At 38.4% G+C, this 19,343-nt stretch overlaps 1 protein-coding gene across 1 annotated transcript in view; it reads right to left on the reverse strand.

The window, feature by feature from the left end:
* Nucleotides 1–19,343, reverse strand: part of Mfsd14b (major facilitator superfamily domain containing 14B) — a 64,237-nt gene that overhangs the window by 2,653 nt on the left and 42,241 nt on the right. Inside the window, exons 5-11 of the mRNA XM_033756832.1 lie at nt 13,284–13,411; nt 11,699–11,813; nt 8,158–8,376; nt 7,092–7,205; nt 5,294–5,365; nt 2,687–2,799; nt 1,024–1,121 (exon numbers count right to left, since the gene is read on the reverse strand). Coding sequence (XP_033612723.1) covers nt 1,024–1,121; nt 2,687–2,799; nt 5,294–5,365; nt 7,092–7,205; nt 8,158–8,376; nt 11,699–11,813; nt 13,284–13,411 — 859 coding nt within the window. The remainder of the gene's footprint in view (nt 1–1,023; nt 1,122–2,686; nt 2,800–5,293; nt 5,366–7,091; nt 7,206–8,157; nt 8,377–11,698; nt 11,814–13,283; nt 13,412–19,343) is intronic.

Consider the following 19,343-nt stretch of genomic DNA (forward strand, 5'->3'; position numbering starts at 1 on the left):
ACTGACATTGTGAAATGGGAAGAAAAGGGCTAAAGGTGTAGGGAAAGTGGGAAGAGTAGGGGAAAGGGAATAAGGGAAAAGAAAAAAATGTGAGAAAATGAAAAGATGGAAATAAAGTGTTTGTAAATGGGGAGGAGAGGAGGGGGTGAAGGGAGGGCGGGGAGAAGGGGAAAAATGAGAACCAAGACCTGTCACGTAAAGGTACAAGATCCCAATAGTGAATGTAACTGTACTGTATACCTAAAATGTACCAATAAACTCAATAAAAAGAAAAAAAATAAAAGAACGGTGTTTAAAAATGGATATAAAAAAGATGGCTAACTTCTGATCTGGAAAAATAGGTATAACAAATCCTTTCCAATATAGTTTTTTTATTGAAAAATTTAAAAGAGCTTAAAATATATATACCCTTTAAAATTCCCTATTTGCTAACTACTGTAAAGTGAGCCATTAGGAAATGGACAAGGAAAAGGACTAATTTTGGCAGTAGAATTGCCTGCAAGGGAAGCCAAGGCATAAGAAGGGAGGGTACACAACCATCTACATTCCACACAGCAGACATAACTTATTTTACCTCTCACTCTATCCAACTACCAAAAACCACACAAATTTTGTATTTATCCTCGCAAAGAACCATCTCCTACATCATGCTCTTAGACTTTGAATTACTTCAAATTAAAGTAATGCTAGTGATTAAATGACTCATTGCTATCATTTAAGAGACACCTGTTGAAATGTGAACAGCCGAGTTTGATGATGACAAAAGGAGTCAAAACTGAAAAAGAAAAAAGGATATTTTCTAATTCTTAGTACATAAATTGCTGATTTTTAAAAAAAGTATGAGTAAGATAAAAGCAGAGAAGAAAACAGAACTTTCATATCTGAAAAAAGCAAACAGATATGCTCCTGGAGCAGGGATCACAGGCTGTCACCTCCTGGTGTTGATGTGAAGAGCTCAGAGCTTCAGGCTTCTGGCAGGAAGATCTCAGCTGAAGGAGGAAACAGTGAGGGCCGCAACCTCACCTTGTTGATCTGGCTCTGCATTCCAAGAGACGAGGGCACTGACTGCTGGGAATGTGATGCTGGACATGGCGGCCACAGTCCCTGCTGCCCACATCATCCTGCAACAACAGGACAGACTACGGTTGGCTCGGGAGCTCATGGCTGTTCAGAATGCAGCAGCAATGTATAAATGCCTTCTGTTTTCTCATGTTCAGTTTCATTTATCTGACCCCCCCACCCATCTCCAGCCAGGATCACACTACATATTTCAAGCTGGTCTTAAGCTTGCTATGTAGCTCAGGATAATCTCAAATTCATGATTCTCCTGCCTCAGCCTTCCAAGTGCTGGGATTATAGGAGTACAACACCACACTGGCTATTTTTCACTTTTTAAATATCGCTTTCCTTTTAACTTTGAAGGACTATACTATACATCACACTGTTAATACTGATCTCTTCACGGGCAGTAATGGAAATAGATTTCTTAATTTTACTTCTTTCAAAGTCTTTTCTTCTCTCTGCTCTCCCTATTACCAAGCTCAATGAAGTTCTACAGGGGACATCTTGCTGGTATAAACACTGCCATTTCCACTTTTTGTGCTTCTCAAGTCTCACCCCTCATACTAATCTCGAGCTACGAAGTCTGCCAGCTCTCCCTAGAGCAGTGCACTACCAACTGAGCCAGAGGAGCCCACTTCCCTCAGTTCTAGGTCTTGCTCTCTAAGGAAGAGCCCCAAGTATGAATCAGGAAGAAATGTATCAGCAAAGTGAGGCCCTAGCTGTGCTTTTAACCAACTGAGCCAGACTTCCTTGGGGATGATCCTTACTGAAAAAGACAAACTGTTCACGATGACAAAGTCTTTCTAACACTCCAAGAGTGTTCATCTGCTAGTGAAGCAAAGCACACAGGACCAAAATAGAAAGGGAACAAGGAGAATAACCCAAGTTAATCTTAGGTAAAACATTACACAGAATAAAGGACATTCAGAATTTCATGTGTTGTTTCCCAACTAACCTCTAACCACTATAGCATTTGCAATTTCTCTAAATCATGCCTTCCATTTTCAAACACAAAGGAGAACCAGCTCCGGTGTCTAAAATGGAGTCAAGATCTCTGGTGCTTGGCAATGAAGCACATGAGGAAACTTGCCACACAACAAGGAACTCAGGATTCTTTTTCTCTTTATTCCACAAAGTTTATTTTGACCCTCCTTCCTATTAATGGGAATGTAATGTGCTAGTCATAACTCTCTCAGACTACACATGCCACTGAAAGAGATCTTAATGTTCATCAGACTTAAAGGTGTATTTTATAAAGGTTATTTTATTGCCTAAGATTGTTCAATTAATTATGACAGCAAAGCTTGGAACAATCATTTTTCCTTTGGACTGTATGTGATGTCCCCAAAAATTGACAAATGTGTTTAAAAGATAGAATTTTATTAGTAGGAAAGAGGGACACACATTCAATTAAGCAATAATTCAGTAAAAGACTGCTGAGGTGAAAGCAATCTTTACAAATCATCTTGAATTATCCTGTTCTACCTACCTTCCTCCAACCTAAAGCCTGATGGTTTCTGAAATGCTGAAAACACTAAACTTGCTGCTTCTCATCATGCCCAACTAGCCAGCTCCTCTAACATATCTGTCTGAGAGTTCATTAGAATCTATGGGTAAAGCTTACCAGGCTTGAGATCCAAAACCATACCATGCCAACTGCAGCATCTGGAAGCCCAAGCCAAGGAGAACAGTGTTCTTATTTCCCAGTGATCTCATCAAGATGCCAAGAAAGACCGTCTACAAAGAAAAAGAGACACCCTGAGAAACTATGGGAATACAGACTTAAACACAGAGTGAAGCCTGCTCAGTGATACCCAGGTACCTTTGAGGGCACACTGCTTGCTATCTGTGACCCGAGAGCCTGACAGTACTGAGGTGTCTTTTGAAGGGGTGATGTTTCAGGGGCTACCAGGATAACCTGGGGCTTGGGCCCTTTCACCTTGTCTTTCTACCTGGCACTCTTCTAGCACCTCCCAAAAGATTACCACAGCTTTTATCAGTCTCTGAAAAAATGCCAAGCATTTAGCAGTAGGTGAATAGCAAACCCCTGTTGAACATTACAAACATGGGATCTGGCTGGAGGTCAACAGTTTTGTTTTGGTACCAGGGATAGAACTCAGGACCTTGTACTTGCGAGGCAGGTGCTGTGCCAGAGCTAAATCCCCAGCACTGGAGGTTAACAGTTATCAACTGTTTGGGATTGGTTTAATTTTGACTTTAACAAATATATATTTTGCTAAATACAAGAAGTTAGGACAGTCTGAAAATGAATACAATAAAAGATGCCAATAGCTAATTGAGTGGAGTTAACGTAACAAACAGAAATCGTGATCAACTTGAAAGCTTAATATAATTTACATTCGCTAATATAGTCAAATAGAAACATACTAACAAGAAAAAAAAATGAGAACCAAGACCTGTCATGTAAAGGTACAAGATCCCAATGATGAATGTAACTGTACTAAAATGTACCAATAAACTCAATGAGAAAAAAAAAGAAGAAGAAATAAAAAATTCTTTGTATTCTCATGAGCTTTGTCAAGTCTAGTATTTGGAAGAAACATTCACAGCCTTCTTATTTCTTCTGAAGAGAACCACACAAGAGAATTCTGCTTGGCCCAATGACCATCTCAAGGCAACAATCTCTAGGAGTCCCATAAGTAAAACCTCTGTCATGTAAAGGTACAAGATCCCAATGATGAATGTAACTGTACTAAAATGTACCAATAAACTCAATGAGAAAAAAAAAGAAGAAGAAATAAAAAATTCTTTGTATTCTCATGAGCTTTGTCAAGTCTAGTATTTGGAAGAAACATTCACAGCCTTCTTATTTCTTCTGAAGAGAACCACACAAGAGAATTCTGCTTGGCCCAATGGTAAAGGTACAAGATCCCAATGATGAATGTAACTGTACTAAAATGTACCAATAAACTCAATGAGAAAAAAAAAGAAGAAGAAATAAAAAATTCTTTGTATTCTCATGAGCTTTGTCAAGTCTAGTATTTGGAAGAAACATTCACAGCCTTCTTATTTCTTCTGAAGAGAACCACACAAGAGAATTCTGCTTGGCCCAATGACCATCTCAAGGCAACAATCTCTAGGAGTCCCATAAGACAAGGTGAAATGCATCCACACACAGCACTACATTCATGTGAAAATCGTTTCACCAGCTGTGGTGAAACTGCACTTCTAACAAATGGGAAGCATTTAATGCCCTTCATTCATTGTATATATCCTAACGTGACTCATTGTGACCACTAATTGTGATGTATCAACTTGGCTAGAGTAAGAAATATCTAGCAGATTAGTAAAGCATAGTTCTGGTATCTGTTGATGACTGATCTATAGGCCAGCAAAACTGAGGGAAGACCCATTGGATTGGCTGGTACCAACCAATAGCCTTGTAGCCTGGTTGGAGCAAAAAAAAAAAGGGCAAGAGGAAGAAAGTATGCCCATTTTGAAGAGCTCCAAGAAAGTGCATCCTTTACTGCCATCATTGGTCTCCAGGTCTTCCGTTTCTTCATCCTTCCAATGCAGTTTTATACCAGCGACTCTCCAGTGAGCTTCAACCTTCAATTGGTACTGCATCTTGGTTCCTCTTGTTCTGTGGCTTCTTCCACTGTGGGCTGAGCAGCTTCTGGATCCTCCAGGTCTCCAGCATGCAGAGGGCCACTGTGGATTCTCCCACCTCTGATGCTGCAGACAGCTACTGTGCACTCTCCTGCCTTTGATCCTTCAAGTATACCTAATAAATCCCTCTTGAATATTATATATTTTATGATATTGATTCTGTTCCTCTAGAGAACCTTAACTATACTCACTGATTCACATTTCTTTGGTCCCAAAGACAGCAAAGGTTTAGAACAATTATTGCTATTTATTTCTATTTACTTTTCATCATTAAAATAACATAAAAACATTCTCCTGGTTAATTCTGTGATGTCTATAAGCAAGTTACTATCTTGGTTGCTTTACAAGCAAATAAAACAACTGACCCAACACAAATAAAAATAAATTATGCTACTGAAAGCTGTATATAGTTTTCCCTAAATCTGACCTCAGCATTCTATCAAGAAGAAGCAGTTTTGTGAGCCATGTCCCTATCTTCTAGTTGTGCATGACATGCCATAGCAGGACCTGAGGGGTATACGTGTGTTTGTGGCTTCCTGTGAAACTGTGGTTATCAAGGATTAGAAGGAAAACAAAAAATTTTAAAGTATGGGTGACTCACCTGGGCCACAATAGACAGAATTCCCACCATAGCTATGAATGCTGCAATTTTAACTGATCCAAAACCTATGACCTAAGGGAATGAAAAAAACAAAAACAAAAAAAAAGACAAAAAACAATACTTTAGTAATAGAGACACTAACGAAATAACTGGTAAGAAATGTTTACTCTATTAAAGTGACAGAATAAAAGAATTGAGAACAGTCCATAAAATCAGAGACAAAATCAGGACAGTGCTGAAAGCTAAACCTATTCAACCAGTAATTTGTATCCAATCTGATATAAGAAATCATAATAGGCTGGCACATCTTAAATTGCAAAATATTTTGGATACTATTTTCTATATTTACTTAATTCATATTTTCTCTCTATCCCCAACTCACACAAGGATGACAACACGCAATATGGAGAATATGAAAGAAAACGTGACTTGACTTTTGATGGTGCTCAACAGCAAAACCAATGGCTCTCCACTGTCACTACACATTAAAATCATGTGGCCAACAGAAAGGGAATGAGGGGGGGACTCGGGAGGGCAGTAATGTACTGGAACTCAGTGGACACCAATTACATAAGACTCTCTGAGGTACGGCTCAGAGGCAGATATGCTCTAAAAAGTTCCCATGGGGCTTCTAATGATAGTAGCTAATGAAGTTGGCTGGTAATGACTTCTAAGCCTCTGGCCTTAACAGTAGTTCTGAAAAATCAACAATTTCTAATTTTTAAAATATTTCAAAAAGGATAAATTATTTTGCCTTCTATAAATATTTTATCAAATATGTAATTTTAAATATCAAAATTTTAACTAAAATGCTATGTCAATTATTCTTTAAATCTCCCCTCCCCCCTTTTTTGGGTACCCGGGATCAAACTCAGGACCTTCAGGTACAGTGCCACTGAGCTACATCCTCAGCCCTATGTTAGTTATTCTTTAGAGTGAGCATTAGTACAAAATTCACTATAATTGATGGTGGTGACATGAGCATAGTGTAGGGAAATATAGATAGCAAAATAAAAGTCATAGTTGTGTTGCTATACATTTGTCTAAACCTACAGAACGCACAATACCAAGAGTGAAGCCTACTGTTAACTAGAGGCTTAGTGATGCTGATGTGTTGATGTAGGTCTGTTTAACAAATGGACCACTCTGATGCAGATTTTCATAGAGGAGGAGGCTGTGTATCTTTGGGGAAAGCTATACAGAAATTCTGCACACCTCCCTCTTAATTTATGTGAACTTAAAATTGCTCTAAATGGAAGTCCTCAGAAAATATGATACCCAGCAGTCTAAGAGGCTCAGGCAGGAGGATCTCAAATTTTGAGCTCATTCTGGGCAATTTAATGACCTTGTGAGACTCTATCTCTAAACAAATGATTAAAAAAAAAGGGTAGGTATGCGCCCAGTATGAACAGCCTGGGTTTCATCCTCAGTACCACTAAATAAATAAATTTGTTAGTTCATCCATTCATTCACTTTGTTCCTGATAATCTTTTCTCCCTATAATTCTCAAAGGAAGTTTTCTATAGTACATATCCCACTATATTTTATTATTATTTTTTTGAGACAGGGTCTTCTCAAGCTCTTGAGCTCATGTGTAAAGCTCTTGCTTTACTAAGGCTTGTCCAACCATGCCCAGCTTCCTGATGTCTTTTAAGTCTTCACTGTATTAAAGGCTCCTGTTTACTAATTCTCTACCAGGATCTACACTTTTAACCAGGGTTTCCCCAAGTTATCTTTAAGCAGATCTCAATCTCCAATATTCTTCATGTTCAAATGCTACTAGGTCCCCACTACTCACCTGCCTGAGATACAGAAAAAAACTTGAATACTGTCCAGCTTCAGGAAGATATGAAAGAAACACAGTGATACAGATAAGTAAGACAGTAGAATCTTTTCCAACTTTCTTCAATGACTGGAAATAAACAGAAAACAAACACATAAAAAAGCTAGTAGATAAAAGTATCAGCAATGCTCTGAGATACTGGCTTCATTATTTTAATTTATTAAGGTGGATAACAAAACAGTTGAATGGATTATAAAATTTTAATATTAAATTCATCACCATCTCTCTGCGGAAGTCACAAGTCCTCACTTCAGAAATATACATTTAAAATATTATAGCTTTTTGAAAAAGCTATCTGTTAGAAATCTTGGCTTATATCATTAAACAGATCCTGAATATCCTAAAAAAAAAAAAAAAATCCTGAAAACATATTTCCACAGAACCCTTTTAAGAAAATCATTTCCCTTGATTTGTAATATAATTTCTTTAGTTATATCCAGTATAGGGTTTTCACCTGGTTTTTACATCCAGTATAGTAATTTATAGATAAGTTCACTCCATTCTTCAAAATGTTGATATTCTATTTGCCTTATGGTATTCAATTCATATTCCTGTAAACCTAGCACACAACAAAGTACGCTCCACACTAGTAAGAATATTTTAATTTATTTACATACGTCTGCTTAATCTATACATGTTAGTTCAAAGCCTTTGGCCATTATAGATGTAAACTTACAACTTAGAAAATAATTAGACCAAATGCATTTACATTTTTTAAAATTAAAAACTGAATTTGCTTCAAATGACCACCTACAATATTTTGTTTAAAAGATGATGAAAATAACCAAGTGAAAAGAAACTCCTTCCCAAACTATCATCAGAGATTACTGGATATTTACTTTCTCTTATTTCCCTATGACATGCTAGGCTTAAGTACTGATTCTCTACATTTTTGGGTACACAGACTACCTTGGTGGCTTACGTGTAATTAACATTTTTCTATTTTTATGGGAGAAAAAAACATAGATCAACAATAGCTGGCATCCTTGAGGCTACATACAAAGTCAATACTTTCATTTACCGCAAAAGGGTCTGCTTGTTTCCAAGAAATCTGAGCTCCCCAGGAAACTGGTCTTATCTTTTCTGGCAGAGATTCTGGAACAGCCACCAAGATGAAGCAGATGTCCAGAAGAGCCACCACTGTGGCCACTAGCACCACAAGGCTGTCTCCATAACTGGCAGAAAGGTATGCTCCAATGGCTGGGCTGGTGACCAGACTAGCTGCAAAGGTGGCTGAGACCTGAAGGAAAGCACACTGTCTGTTACTCAGGGTCCCACAGCTGAAAGTCTGTGGAGAAAGAATGTTCTCAGCCAGGTTCCCACTGCCACAGACACACACTTGTGGGAAAATACTCTTACTCAGGGTCTACAGGTACAGGTACAGATCTTTAGTTTTAAAGACAAAAAACAAGACCCCCCCTCACCAAAAAGTGTTGCACACAAATTTCAAGCATGAAAGAGAAAGTAATTCTGTTTAAGAATTTGATCTGTGAGAATAAAAAAATAACAGTACTAAAATTAAACTTGTGAAAACTTTATAAATAAAATATTCACTTTTTGGTCTTCTTTAATTGGGAAATAAAAACAATCTCTGCAGAGCTAATGATAAAACCTACGAATTCTCAAGGGCCTTGAATAATTCATCTTCCAAAAACACTGCACTATTTCACTGTTTTATTTGGTGACCACTTTATTAGTGCTGAAGAGGGTAGGGAGGAGACCCTAATATTCTCAAAAAGAAAAAGCTGTAACTTTAAAAAAATGAAACGATTTGAAGCCTTCTGACTAGAGGGCTGTAAATTCCGTTACCCTGTCACCTCGTGGCTTACAGTCCAAAAGAGACCACATTGCAGGTGGACAGCAGGCACAACCGGAAGCCACACCACCAAGTCTCTTCCCATTACAAGCCAATATTCCTACACTGTAGAATGCAATGTGAATACTGAAAAGCTCAGTGGGCAGTCTCCAAATTATAAACAGATAGTACCAAAAGCATATCTATGATTATATGACGTACTTCCATAACCTGTCATCCCCCAGATGAACGTAAAGATACAATATATCAGCTGGGCACAGTGGCGCATATCTGTAACCCCAGCACTCTCTGGAGAAAGAAGGCAGGAGGATCACCAAGAACTTGAGGCCATCCTGGACTACACAGCGAGACCCTGTCCCCCAAAAAACAAAAAAGGAGGGGTGGGGGACCCTAGGGATGTAGCTTAGCAAAAAGGAACTGGATTCAATCCCCAGTATGGGGTTGGGAGTCTGATATGTGCGTGCGCGTGTGTTTGTGTGTGACTTGGTGCAAAGGCCAGGCCTGGATTCAATCCCCAATACTACCAGAAATGAATGAATGAATGAATGAGAGGGAGGGGGAGAGAGGGAAGGAGAGAGACAGGGAGGGAGAGAGAGAGGGAGAGGGAGGGAGGGAGACAAGGAGGGGCGGGAAGGAAGACAGACAAAAATAGAGGGAGGAAGAAGTGGGGGGTGTGTGTGGAGAACTCGAATTTGGAGAACAAGGATTCCTTCATTGTTTATCTAATACCTACTACCCAGATGAAGAATATAACAAAACTTCTGCCCTTCAGGTTTTTCCACTTTATTTGAGAAAGCCAAGAAGCCATAACAGCATTGGAAATTCCAATAACATGCAAATAGAGGAGCAGTGCTGTGTTCTCTGGTGCTATGGGGTCCTGGGGTAGCAACATTGGTGCAAAGGAAGCAATGCTGCTGTGTCCGCAGATGCTATGACTGAATGAGACCACGACGAATAGTATCTTTCTTAAAACGTAGTATCTGAAGTGCCAAAGTGAGCACTCTTTCTTAAAACTTAGGAACCTGCGTAACTAAAAAAAAAAAAAAAAAAATCTAAATCCCTCTTTCATTTACCATTCAAAAGGACTCTGGAAAATAAATCAGAAAGATGACCTCACCACACAACTTCCCAGGGTGGGTTAGTTTACTCATTGCTGTGGTCCTGAAAATTATCAGTTTTCTTGGTTTACAAGAGGAATTTCAATAAGGAAGGTGCATGTATTTCATATGTTGCTCTTTAATGGGTCTCAAAAGTCCCTAAAGAATCTGACTGATAGCCGGGGATTTAACTCAGCAGTGCCGCTGCATGCCTCGTAAGCACAAGGTCCTGAATTCGATCCCCGGTACAAAAAAAAAAAAGTTGACAAATCATGGAAGTAACTGGCAGTAAGCTCTCCTATCTCTGGAAGACAGGCTATGAGGTGTGAATACCAAAGGTAGTCAGTCATTGGCCATCTGGCCCTGATTCAAATGCAACAACCGACTTGCCTGCCTGTGAGCCCTGGCAGAGCACTGTCTCAGCTGGGATGTGTGTACACAGACTTGTCTCGATTCTCCATGCGTAGGCATTAATCCTACTTGTGGTTTTATGAAGAGGAGTTGAGCTAAAGAGAGTAATTAGGTCATAGTCACTTATGGTGGCTCAGGCCTCCTAGAAATCTTTCCTAAAGCACTCCTCATCAGCACAGCTTTGTGAATGGTTTTCTTGATAAAAGCAAGGAACAAACATCTAATAAAAATTTCATCAATGAATGATAAAAGTATAACTTCCTAAGGCAATAAAAATGTTTAATATCACTTAAACATTATTCAATGTATACATGCATCAAAATATTACATGGTATCTCACATTTAAATGTACAACTTTTATAATGTTGTTATCAGTTAAAACATTTAAAAATCGAATAAAATTACAGGAGAATGCATATCCACAGGCATTTTCCTTGGGGGTGGAGAAAAGCACAGGACACTAGTGCGCTGAATGAGCTCCCGGCACTCTTCCCCAGGCTCCAGCGACCATCTCTACGGCCCACATTGATATCTTGCTTTCCCTGAAGCCTTCCAGTTAGCTTCTCCCTCTGTACCACAGAGCCCTCTGCAGCATCCTCATGATAGGATGGGGCATGGAAGACACTCATGGGAGAGGGGAAGGAAGCAGGGCTAAAGACCAGGAGGAGTCAGAAGGGAAGTGGGCTTGAAAGACACATCTAAAATCAACAAAGTAAAAACTGCTGTTTTGTGAAACAGTAATAACTTATTTACCACTGATTCATGAAATTGTTCATTTAGTCAACAATGAATGATACGTAACCCCATTCCAGGAATTGGGATTTAAAAGAAAAAGTAAGACCCAGGAAAGGTAAGAGACTACTTTGGTTTCTAGCTTTCATCACCTTCCAGTCTATTATTCTCCACAATTCTGCCAGATCATCTTTTTCCTTCCACCTTCTTATTGTGAACATTCCCAAACACAGAGGAAAGACAACACACATTTACATGTACAAGGAGGTCCACACATGGGACACATGCCCATCCATACATGCTCATCCACACATGTACATGCTATCTTTTCCTCAAACCACTTGAGAGTAACTAACACGGATCTTATGCTATATTTTCAAAATCTCCTATAATAGTGTTATTTATTTAATTATTTGCTGAATAAATGAAAGGTCTTTTCTCTAAAGTACTGAACTTTGAGAGGTCTTTTCTCTAAAGTACTGAAAAAAAGCAGTACATTTTCTTACCCATCCATAAGCAGTACTTCGTTCATGCTCCTGAGTAATGTCAGCTACATAGGCAAATATCACAGAGAATGTAACTGAGAAGACTCCAGATACAGAAATCATCGCAAAATACCACCTATAAAAAGATTTTAATTAGTCAGGCAAGAGGCACTGTATGTTCACTTTTATGACCACAGCCAAATATATCATGTAAAGACCAAAAACCAAGAAGGAAATAAATGCACATGTATAAGTACAGTATAATTAAAGACACAAGAAATTAAAAGTCAGAATGGGGAGAAAGAAGTAGAAACATTAATTAATTTTGTCATTGCTCAAAGGGATACACATTAAAAAGCTGGAAGACTAGATGGAAAGAAAAGAGAAAAAAGGGACAAATGAGGTCAAGTAAAAGTTTAGTTTTAGGTAGTTATAATTTTAAAGATAATCAATAGAATGAAAACTGCAAATTTCCTAGCTATAGCTAAGAAAAAGACATACACAACAAATGATTTTTAAAAATCTACAAAAAAAGCATGAAGCTGGCACTTGGTGTTACTTTGCTGAAACTACCATTTGCCACTGATGACCACTGTCTCCCTTAGGTGGAGGAAGAGGGAAGGAACACAGTCCGGGTGGCAAAAAAAATAACAAAAATTACACAGAAGCAGAAAGTGCAAAAGAAAGTTTATATAGCTAAGATTTAAATAATTCTATTATATACACAGATGCTTAAAAAGGACCTACTTAAAATAATAGCAAACGGTATTGTACACAACAAAAAGTGGGGCTTAGAACATTAATGCGATTCATTATATTAATACTTCTTGAGGAGAAAAGGCAAATAATCTCCATGTTGAAAAGCCATCTAATCTTGATTTTAAACAATACCTGTGTAACATAGGAATGAGTATTTTTCAACACAAAAGATAGCCTAAGGTAATTCAAATAAACTTAAATCTAAATCCCTATTACAATGCACAGTAGGCATATACTAATAGTATATGCAAAAGAGACACTTGTCTATTATGGCATAAACTATGTTCATTTCAGGGTCCCAATGAGCTGAAAAAAAACCATACATTTGCAAAGTCAACAGAGCCACAATGGTGAGGACAGGGATCTTTCTCAGAACTGAACTCTTATAAATGACAACACGGTAACAAAAGCTGCCCTTAAAGATGTCTTTTATTTCTATTTCTTCATCTAATTTATCTGGGTTTTAATTTAGTAATGCCTTCCTTTCTCATTTATAACATGGGCATGATGTCAACTGTCCAAACTGGCTTTCAGTATTACCACAGAGAATGAGTTAAAGCACATGCTCATTACATAACGATGTATCCTGCGAGTGGGACCCAGGTCTAAACAGGAAATTCATTTATGTTTCACACACGTTACACATGCAGGCTGAAGGCAACATGATGCAATATTTTAAATAATTTTGTGCAAGAAACAAACTGTGTATACTGAATGATCATACTTTTATGTCAGTGCTCAAAAGTTGTCTTTTAGAACATTTTAGGGTTTGGATTAGGGATATTTAATCTGTACAATTCACATGTGACCCAATACTGGTACATCAGTGCAGGGCTGAGCTGCTCACCATGGGCTGATCCTCATCAGTGGAATAGGGAAGCAAGTGAAGAAAACTGTGCCAAGGAGAAAAGGTTTTCTTCCCCACACATCAGAGAGGGCGCCTATGAGTGGGGCACTCAAAAAAGAGAGCAGGCCCTAAAAGAGAAACAAAAGCCATGGTCAGACTGGGCTGCAATTCTTAAATTACCTATACTTCTTATTTTCTAGATGTATTAGCACCAATTATTTTACTGGCCCTAAAAGAGAATAATCTGAAGCAAATATAAACTGCTATTTTGGGTTTTCTTTTAAGAAGTGGTATTAGTACATGTTTGTAGTACGTAACGATTACTTTTACTGTGAGGTATGTGTACATGCAAATACATCATAATTCTTTTCTTTGTCCCCTTGCCTTCCCATCCCTCCCTGCTCCAACTCTCATCCCCTTTCCCATTTGTAAAAGCTCTATTTCTGTTGTTTCTTCAATTATTTTTCAGTCCTGTTCTCTTCCTTCCCTCCTCCCTCCATCTCCTGCTCCTTTTCCCATATGAAAATTATCTCCCTATTTCCTATTATCTGTCATTTGCATTGTAGTGCTCTTTATATTTTGGGTTTCTCATATAAAAGAAAGCAATACTTAAACTTGTCAGGCTTATTCCACTTAACATTATGGTTATTTTTTTGTTTTGTTTTGTGAGATAGAGTTCCGCTATGTGTCCTAGGCTGGCCTTGAAAATGCAACCTTCCTATTTCAGGCTACTAAATGCTGGAGTCACAGGCACGTGCCACTATGCCTGGCTACAAGACTACTATTTTTTTAAATTGTATTTTTAAAAAACACAGTACTAGAAAAGGAATAAAATAGCTTTCTTTGCAGAAGATATGCTGTGATATGTATGTATATGTGTGCAGGCCTAAAATAGAAACACACCAAGCCCGTGGGCAGGACACATACTGCCCAACTGCTCTGTGCAGGGCTCAGTATTAACTGAGTGTATAGCATAAACTTCAAGGAGCTTTATCGGGAAAAAAGGGATGCATATACATACATGAAATGTGAAAACAAAAGGTAGATTTTTTTTTGTCAATCAAAGTCAAAGTTATCCCTGTCTGGTGAGTTCAGAAAGAAAATCATCTAACTTTAAAAACAGAGCTGACAGACACTAAGAGCAGGACAGTTACCTTCTGCTTGCCCGTTATTTACCAGTCACTGCTGGCCACTTTCACGTCAGTACTACAGATAGGGGCTTGGATGAGACAAGGGTGGAGAGACATACGTTCTATTATTACTATCTTGTATTTGAATTATCTTAATAGTATGTTTTTGAAAATTCTTATGCATAGCATACAAATAGGACTCACAAAAATCTGGCCCGATATACCTCCTATATGCAGTATTAGCAATGTTCTGAACATACCACATGCCTGTGTCTTTGGACTGGTCCCTGCTGCCCTTCCCACATCATACGTGGTATATGTGACCTGGTATTATGGATCCGGTAAATTGCTAATCACTCTTTCCAGCCAGGAGTGTGAAACAGGTCTTCCTCTATCTAAATCAATCAGGTACCGAAGCAGAATTTATTACACTTGTGGGGGTGGGACAGGAAACAACAAACTCTACTCACCGGGTACATATTTTACTGTAATTTCAACACTCCACTACAATGTCTTATTATTTGTCTACTCTACCAGATTAAAACCAATATTAATGTTGGAAAGATGATGTGCCTTTTCATCTGTCCCCTTGGTACCTATAATAAGGCCTGATAAATGTTACCTTTCAAGGATAGCTGGATGAACTTCCAAGAGGAAATCAACTCACAGAAGTTTCTGAGATCACACAGATAGCTAGGAAGGAAGAAAAACCAAAACAGATTCCAATCCCCAGTGGCCACCAGTTAACCCAGCACACACTGCCCAAACAGCAGACACAGGTAAACTGAGGTAGAAAGAGGTGAGAAGTTTCAAGGAATGAGATGTAGGATGGAGAGAGAAAAGCTTTATGGCTCCTCTGTAATAAAAATGTATCCACGCACATGAATCAGACTATGTGATTCCTGAGCTACCCACAGTCGACCTCAAGGGCATTTGGTATGCTCTTACATCAACACAGCAACAGACGGAGGAGTTCCTTAGTTAGAGGAAAATTCTGAGCTAAGGCTGCAAAGAAGGGGCTCGCCTTTAGGACTTGTGACATTCAGCTTTGAGAATTTCAGAAAACTTGGTGTTTTTTTTGAGACAGGGTCTCACTACATAATCCAGGCTGTCCTTGAATTATGTAGACCAGGGCATACAGGGCATTCCTAGAGTGCTGGGATTACAGATGTGCACCACGTCAGGCTAGAAAATCTTTTATGTTGTTTCAAAATTAAGCTGGGTAGTATGAAGGTGGTCAAGAAAATAATGTAAATAAATTTAAGAGGGCAAAGCAATAGGAAATAACAAGCACCACCACCACCAAACAGTAATAAAAACTTTTTAAGCACAAAAAGCTCAGGAAAGTTTTTGGGCAGTTCTGATTTCAGATTTCATACAATGCTTAAAATATGAAATGTATGCTCCCTCACCCCTTTTTTTTTTTTTGTATGATGCTAGAGACAGAACCCAGCAGTATGCCACAGTACCAAGCAAGCCATTTTTAAACAAAAGACACAAGAAAGCCAAGTAAAGTTATATGTACAAGAATCTAGTTACAAACGTTTTTGAGATTATAGATTTAAATTGTATTTTAATACATAGTTCAACATTTTAAATGAAATTCTCAGTGAAGATAACATATTAAAAATACCTGTTTTTAAGTAAAACACTAAGATATAATTTAATGAAATTCTTGCTTCCTTTGAAAACTTGTATTTCCTAAAAATCAAAGACTTTCTTCTGTCCAGTTCTTAGTACCCATCAGATCACATTATCAGAACTCTAGGACATTTTGTATTTTGATTGACTAGACAAGTACTGTATATCACAGTGTTTCAAATGCCAGAGTACAACCTGTAAGTAAGAACAAATGATTTAAAAAATCTAAACTTAGACTGACATAAAGCCCTACTCTTTAGCTGAAATAGTCATTTTTTTGTTGTGGTTTTTTGAGACTGGGTCTCTCTCTGTAGTTTAGGCTGGGCTTGCACTCCCTATGTAGCTCAGGCTGGCCTCAAACTTGTGGTGATTCTCCTGCCTCAGCTTTCCCAGTGCTGGAATTACAGAAATGCGCTGCCAGGCTTGGCTTAAATATTCATTTTCATTTTCATAGTAGTTACACTCTATAAAGTCACCACAAACACTAAAGCAGTAAATACAGAGCCAATGCTTCCCAGGGAAACAAGGACAGAGAGTATACTGCCTTGCTCAACCTCAGCCTGAAACACACACATCAAGCAACTTAGCCCTGTTCTGTACTATCTGTGAATGACCATAAAAGCACTCCAGGAATTGATTTTGGGGGTTGAAATAAACTTCTGAGTAGATGAATGTACAAATGTGGAATCTATGAGTAGTTAAGACTGACTATACTCATATGCAACCGTGGCCAGTTAAGCAAGTACTGAATAAAGCTCAATATGGAAGGCAAAATTAACCAAGAGTAAGTAAGTCTCTTCATTAAGTCAGCTTCCCAGGAGATGCTTTAGGTAGCATAATTAATTGGCCACTGATTCTGACATGGAGTTGTAGGTTCTAATTTGACAACCATCAGCTAAAGCTTATTGTTCAGTTTAACATAATTATCTAATAAACTTTCTAAAGTATTCAAAGAATTGCAAATACAATCTATCCACAGCAAACATAAAAAATTTCACAATCAATAGCCATTATAAAGCTTTCAAGCATGTGTTTTCTTTAACACATGTAGTTAACAGAATATTTGTTAAGGCAGTCTGAGTTAATGCATTTAATAGACTTAAAGCTAAAATTAGGATTTTTTTTCCCCTTTAAGTATTATAAGTAAGTGCAAATTGAGGGAACAAGGGCATCAGTGAAGAATAAAGAACAAAGTCTTATTAGGGTCTTATTAGTTAACGGTTTCTGAAATATTTTATTTTTCTATAAAAAATTTATATGACAAGTTTTCAGTTTCTTTAATAAGAGCTTATAACATTTAAACAGTAGACCCATTTGGTCGTTCACAGAATAGTTTATTAGTGACTTTAACCTTTCATTTTCTAGGGTTATTTATATAAATTAGCAGTCACATCTTTTCACACAAAAGCAGGGCTGGGAATTTAGCTCAGTGGTTCCACTGCCTGTCTCACAAAAAAGCAACATTAAATAAAACAGGGCTCATTCATCTTTCTGCCCAGGGCCTACTGAGACCTTGCACAGCACAGCTTCCTCCTAGGGTCACATTAGTTATTTAACAGGGAGGGTGCCACATGACTTTTACTCGATTAAGTAAATCCCAGGAAAGAGGATGTGGGAAACAGGGAGGTCTCTCAGAGAAGACAAAAAAAGAGAGTAGGAAGGGTGGGGGGGGAGAAGAGGGGAAGGGGGATAATTAAAAGGCTTTCCTCAATCTCAATCTTAGAATTCTGATTCCAAGAAGGCTCTGTACATGTCTTAAAGCAGCAATAAGAGCCAGCATTTACACATGGCCTCCATTTCTATGCCTTTCACATGACCCTGCTGCTCCGTGTGAGGTGGGTGCCACCAGGGTAGGTGGCATGGCTCATAACGGTGAAGGCAGGTAGGATTCAGTACAGGTGTCTGTGTGGCTCTAGGGCCTGACCCCTAAACCCATGGTTTGTACAAATTATTAATTCATTAGTGATAGTACACTGTTATAAAAAGTCTGTTCTACATTGTATGACATCATTTCTATCAATTAGGTTACTATAATGATGTTATTTATAGATAAAAAGGATCATCTTTATTCTAGCTCCAAAGTTGTTTGTATAAAAGGATTCTATACCCAGTAATTCCAAAAAGCAGCTATGAGAAGGGGTTGGAAGATATCTTGTGTTTTCCCCTAAGATTTCCTTCTCTTTCTCCTTTATCTTGTGATGCTCAGGATTGAACCTAGGGCCTCCCAACATGTTAGTTGAGTGTTCTACCAACTGAGCTACATTCCTAGCCCTTCCCTAAGATTTCTTAATAAAATTAGCCAATGTTTTGTGTGTGCTTAGGCTAACCTACTAAATTAAGCATTGCTTGATGATTTAAAATGCAAAAATAGTGCACAGCAATTCCTGAGCCTATAGAACCCATGCAATGTTCCTGGAAAAGCATCCTGGCAGAAGGTCAGGATTCCCTACCTGATGAGACTCAACTCCAGGGAGAAAGGCATCTGTGTTAGGGAGCCTCTGAACACCTCTCATGGCCAAGCCCCAGTCTGGCTCACTGTTTTCAAAGCCCTGGCTATAAGGTGAAAGCCAAGTATGGCTATAGTATACCAAGGATCTAGACAAGACTAAGAGCACCTGCCTTTAAGCTGCCTTCGCAAGTGCAGATCCACCTCCTGTGGATCCCAACACACTTCATTTAAATTGTTGTGGGCCACTCACTGATGAAGATATCAAACTTTACATGAAACATAACCCATGCCAAAGAAGCTCTCTTCTCATTATTAACACTGAAATTTCAGGAAGTTTCTTTCTTTCTTTCTTTTTTTTTTTTTTTTAAAGAAGTACTGGGGATTGAACCCAGGGTCTCCTCATTCATGCTAAGCCAAGTGTTCTACCACTGTGGCATATCCCCAGGTAGGACACTATTTTTAAAAATATTTAAAATGTCAAGAATTAAACTGCTTTCTTTGTAAAAACAAAAACATGTTAATAAGTCAGCAAAGTAGGAAGCACATGAAATCTGCCCACCTAGATAATGATTACACTAGAATCTGAGGTAACTATTTTATAATCCTGGAGTCTATCAAAGGCTTACAAATTTTGGGGGAAAGCTTGCTCAGAAAAGTACAATTTCAGCTAGGTGTGGGTGGATGCCTATAATCTCAGCACCCTAGGAAGCTAAAGCAGGACGCTTAGAAGTTTAAGCCCAGCCTGGGCAACTAAGACCCTGTCTCAAAATAAAAATTGTAGGGCCAGGGATTTAGCTCAGCAGTTCAGTGGCCTGCCTTGCAAGCGCAAGGACCCGAGTT

This window comes from Fukomys damarensis, unplaced genomic scaffold (genome assembly GCF_012274545.1).
Source record: "Fukomys damarensis isolate Sample0158 unplaced genomic scaffold, DMR_v1.0_HiC HiC_scaffold_27, whole genome shotgun sequence".
In the NCBI taxonomy this organism is placed as follows: domain Eukaryota; kingdom Metazoa; phylum Chordata; class Mammalia; order Rodentia; family Bathyergidae; genus Fukomys; species Fukomys damarensis.